We start from the raw sequence: 4609 nt of genomic DNA, 5'->3' as shown, positions 1-4609 counted from the left end.
CCGCCGAGGGTTCGGATCCCACATACAGACCGGTTCCCGCTCACTGGCTGAGCGAGGTGTGGGAGCAACACCGAGGGTTGCGATCCCGTTGCCGGTCCTGGTCCAGTACAGGGGCAACACTGAGGGTTGCGATCCATTGCCGGACACGAAAAAAGACAAAAAGGAAAAAAAAAAAAAAGAAATAAGCCAATTAAGAATTGAGTTATTCTTATAATTGACTTATTCTCTTATTATATAAGGCAAAACTACCCTTTTCAAAAGTGAATAATAAATGAAGACATTCCCAGTCCTCCAAAAAATCCTAAAGGGAGTCCATCAGGCTTAAACAAAAGGTCACCAGACAGTAATTCAAAGAAATAAAGATCACTAGCAAAGGCAACTACATAGGTAATTATAATAGACAGTGTAAATGTTCTTTGTTTTTTCACTTGCAGCTACTTTTTCTCTTGCACCTGATTTAAAAGACACATGCTTAAAAAAATAATTATAAACCTGTGTGGAGGGGAACACGGCACGTAAGGTGTGATTTGTAACCACAACGGTATTAAGATGGGGCTGGGGGAATGGTGCCATATTGAATGGAAGTTTTTGTATACTACCAGAATTAAGCTGATGTTAATCTGAGATGGTGATCTTCTAATGTGCATGTGTAAGGGGAGGTACTATGGGATAGGGAACTCGATTAGTGGTTTTCAGAATTTATTCTTTGTATACTTCAGACATGTGCATGGGGAGGGCGACATGGAGTCTCTTGTCTCTGCTCCAACCTGAGGGTACTCTTCGATTTTGTTCATAAATTTGCTTCCCTATATTCCTTTACTTGAAAAAATATTTTCATAGCTCATCAGATATTTTGAAAACCACAACAATCCCAAGAGCCTTTATGTGCCGTGCTGTTCTGATAGCCTATGAAATGGTGGTTTTTAAAACATGTCCATAAATTCCTTTACATTCCTCCCACTGAGAGGTATGCTCTGTATTCCCTAGCCTTGCACCTGGGAGCCTTAAGCCATCATGAAAAATACCTAGCCATGTGCAGAGGCCACTGTACAGCTGACAGAGAGAGAGAGATGTCTGAGGAGCTCCATCTGATCCAACGTCCCTCTGTGTTCAGTCCTTGCAGCCCAGACACCAGACATCCAGTGAAGACCTTGTGATGACTACAATCTTAGCCCTCATCTAACTGCAAAGACATAAAAGACTCTCAGCGAGCACTGCCTAGCTGAGGCCAGTCAGCCCTCTTATTCAAGAGGAAAATACATACTTGTTATTGCTTTAAGTCACTGTTTTCAGATGGGAAGTTACATGACAATAGATTACCAAAACAGATGCCACAATTTTAGGTGCTATTATTCTAAGATTACTGAATTCTATTTTTTCTCCTAATGTTCTGTTATTCTATTTTCTTCTGGGCTTTAGAAAGACACCAGGATTTAAGACAGTGAAGAATCTTTGAGTCCATTGGAGAGTGCAGCCAAAGTTTTAGCGCCTCTTTCTGGACTTGGGACTTCGGGATGCTGCCTGAACAGGAAAATGGGGAAATCCCTTGTGCCTCCTTGGCTTTGGCATCCCTGCTTTCATTCTTTTTCTACAGCCGTAGATCACATACTGTGGTCTGCCAGGGCATAGCCCCCACCTCATCTCCTGCTCCTGGTCTTGGGTGAGTAACAGACCAGCCTCAACCTACGCTCTCTCCTCTCATTTCCTAGCATCCTCCTCAGCCCCAGAGCCTGCACTGACACAGCAGATTTGTTACTCCACCCCGTGATTCATTCAGAATAACAAAGCCCTCTCACCCTGCCCCCTTTCTCTCTACTTCTGTTTACTTCCTACAAAAGGCAGAGACAGCCACCAGAGGAGCGGAGGCTGAGACCAACCCAGCAGCTGCCATCTCTCCCGCTGAAGCTCGCCTCCTCACCCTCAGACATGAAGGTCTCCGCAGCGCTTCTGTGCCTGCTGCTCACAGCAGCCGCCTTCAGCACCCACGTGCTTGCTCAGCCAGGTGAGCCCCTGCCTCCTTCCCCTTGAAGCACATCACCCTGTCTCTGGGTTTTCATGGACTGTCCCAGCAGAAGGGGTACCCATGCTCTCACTTTAACAGCTGCTTTTCCAAGATAAGGCATCTCAGGGAAGGGATAAGGAATGAGCCCAATCACACAGCAGCTCCCCCCCAGGCAGAGCCTCAACTAGAATTCCAGCTGTGGACCCCAGATCCAGCCCTGGAAACACACCCTCAGTGCAGTTGCTGCCCCATTTGCTTTCAGCAGTGTTTGGGGGTTAGTGTAATCAAAGGGGGGGCCACTGGTGGTGGATGTGTGGAGTATTTCCAGATATGGGGGAGGGGAAAGGAGGAAACCCAGAATCTGGTCTGTGCTTCATTCAGTCCAGCTTTCAGGGACAGCGGCTCTGCAGAGGCTGTCAGTATCAGGGACGCTCACACCCAGGCGTACATTGCTTGGAGCCTAAAAGGGGACCCATAGCTGAGATCCCCTTGCCCTAAGGAATTGGATTATTATATTAGCCCCTCCTAGCAACACCCAGAGTCTCATCAGTTCCTCTCCCCTCTGTCAATTAGTGATGGTGCATTCTTATTTTATAGTCCCTGAAAGTGAGAGAGAATTGAATGAATGCCTCAGAGGGGAGAGACATTGAACTTGCAGTGGGCAGCTTCTCCCTCCGCCTTCTTTCTCTCTGACTCCTCCTTCTTACCATTCCCTACTTTACAAATAGAAAGACCCAGAACTTCTAAAGAGCCTTTTCTTGTTGTTTCATTGCAGATGGGATTAACACCTCAGCCACCTGCTGCTATAAATTCATCAAGAAGAAGTTCCCTAAGCAGAGGCTGGAGAGCTACAGAAGCATCAGCAGCAGCCAGTGTCCCCAGCCAGCTGTGATGTGAGTGGACCAGGCCCACCCCTCTCAACCCTCAGTTCTAAGTCTTCCCTGGGCCAGTGGAGAGGACTATTACCAGACTGAGCTGGAATCAAATACTCAGAGACGGCTCAGACCATCTCTAAACCAATCCCAGAAATTTTCTAATGGGAAAACTGAATCCAAGAAAAGAAAGTGACTTCCCAGTCCCAGCTCCCTTTCCAGCCATCAGTTCAGTTCCTTCATCCAGGAGTCAAAGGGGCTTCACGTGTGCCAGCAAAAACAGCTGCTTTCCTGAGGCCCTTTCTTTCACCTGCCTTCTTCCTCCTCTGTCCCTGGGGCAGTCCCATTACCCTAGGATGATGGAGCAGGCAGGTTTCCCACTTAGCCGGTTACACTCCCTGGTTGAATCCTCAAGGTGCTCTATCTAACTGTGCCCTCTCTCCTCTACAGCTTCAAGACCATATTGGACAATGAGATATGTGCTGACCCCAAGCAGAAGTGGGTTCAGGATTCCATGAAGTACCTGGACAAGAAAACCCAGACTCTAAAGCTTTGAGCATTTGTGCCTCAGCTGAAGCCAAGCCAGTACTTGAGAAACAAATAATTTATATCCCTGTTCTTTCCAAAAGTTGTTCTGAAGTTATCATGTTATAATTCTAAGGAACATGAGCTTTGTGTAATAATGTGATCATAGTTATTCTTAAGAAATGTTTTTTAAAGTTGTTGATATTATAATTTAATCTGCCATGGATTTGGAGTAAAGCCTTCAACACATCACATCAGTTCAGACCCGTAAAAACTGCTGGATGCTCCTTCCCTCTTTATCTGGCTGAAGTGCTGTGAAGGTCCTTGCAAGAATCAATGCAAAGTTGTTGTTTTTTTAATTTTTAGAAGGTAATGTCCTTATAAAACCATAAAGTTATTTTAAAATTGAATATTTTTATATGTACTACTCTCGAGTTTTCATGTAAAATATAGTTTTGTATAAAACCTGACTTTGATGGCTTTTTGAAGGATAAGATAAAGCTGGAGGGGGTGACAGATGGTGGGGCTGGTGTTGTGGACGAATGAGTATGTGATGGACTGTGGGCTTTCCCCAAGGCTGGGCTCCCCTGCATGTCAAGGAGAGACAGTCAGGTGGGACCAGGCTGAGCCAGATCCACAGCTCCAGATCTGATGTCAGCTTCAGGCATGGTTCAAATGCCTTCCTTCCTGCTACTGTGCTGAACTCTTTTATCACCTCTAAGAGTTTTTTTGTAGATGATTTGGGCTGTTCGATATATAGGATCATGTCATCTGCAAACAGGGACAGTTTGACTTCATCCTTTCCAATCTGGATGCCCTTTATTTCCTTCTCTTCTCTGATTGCTCTGGCTAATACTTCCAAAACTATGTTGAATAGGAGTGGTAAGAGTGGGCATCCTTGTCTGGTTCCTGTTCTTAAAGGAAAAGCTTTCAGTTTTTCCCCATTCAGGATGATATTGGCAGTGGGTTTATTATATATGGCTTTGATTATGTTGAGATACTTTCCATCTATACCTAATTTATAAAGGGTCTTTGTCATGAATGAGTGTTGGATCTTATCAAATGCTTTTTCGGCATCAATAGAGATGATCATATGGTCCTTACATTGTTGGTGGGAATGCAAAATGGTGCAACCCCTACGGAAAATGGTTTGGAGGTTCCTCGAACTGTTGAAGATGGATCTACTATATGACCCAGCTATCCCACTGCT

The 4609-nt window shown here is 45.2% G+C and overlaps 1 protein-coding gene across 1 annotated transcript; it reads left to right on the top strand.

Annotated features, from left to right (window-relative positions):
- Positions 1–1870: 1870 nt before the first annotated feature.
- LOC103592069 (C-C motif chemokine 7-like) lies at positions 1871–3740 on the top strand. The gene is made up of 3 exons (XM_008574658.1): positions 1871–2002; positions 2778–2895; positions 3325–3740. Exons 1-3 carry the CDS (start codon positions 1927–1929, stop codon positions 3428–3430), a joined length of 300 nt encoding a protein of 99 aa, XP_008572880.1. The 5' UTR covers positions 1871–1926; the 3' UTR covers positions 3431–3740.
- Positions 3741–4609: the final 869 nt, after the last annotated feature.

This window comes from Galeopterus variegatus, unplaced genomic scaffold (assembly GCF_000696425.1).
Source record: "Galeopterus variegatus unplaced genomic scaffold, G_variegatus-3.0.2 Scaffold1082, whole genome shotgun sequence".
Classification (NCBI taxonomy): Eukaryota; Metazoa; Chordata; class Mammalia; order Dermoptera; family Cynocephalidae; genus Galeopterus; species Galeopterus variegatus.
Note: the sequence above shows the minus strand (reverse complement) of the source record. Positions and strands in the feature narration are given on the sequence as shown.

Coding starts and splice junctions, on each gene's coding strand:
- LOC103592069 (XM_008574658.1), top strand. CDS start 1,927: ATGAAGGTCTCCGCAGCGCTTCTGTGCCTGCTGCTCACAGCAGCCGCC. Junction 2,003..2,777: donor CCACGTGCTTGCTCAGCCAG/GTGAGCCCCTGC, acceptor GTTTCATTGCAG/ATGGGATTAACACCTCAGCC. Junction 2,896..3,324: donor TGTCCCCAGCCAGCTGTGAT/GTGAGTGGACCA, acceptor TCTCCTCTACAG/CTTCAAGACCATATTGGACA.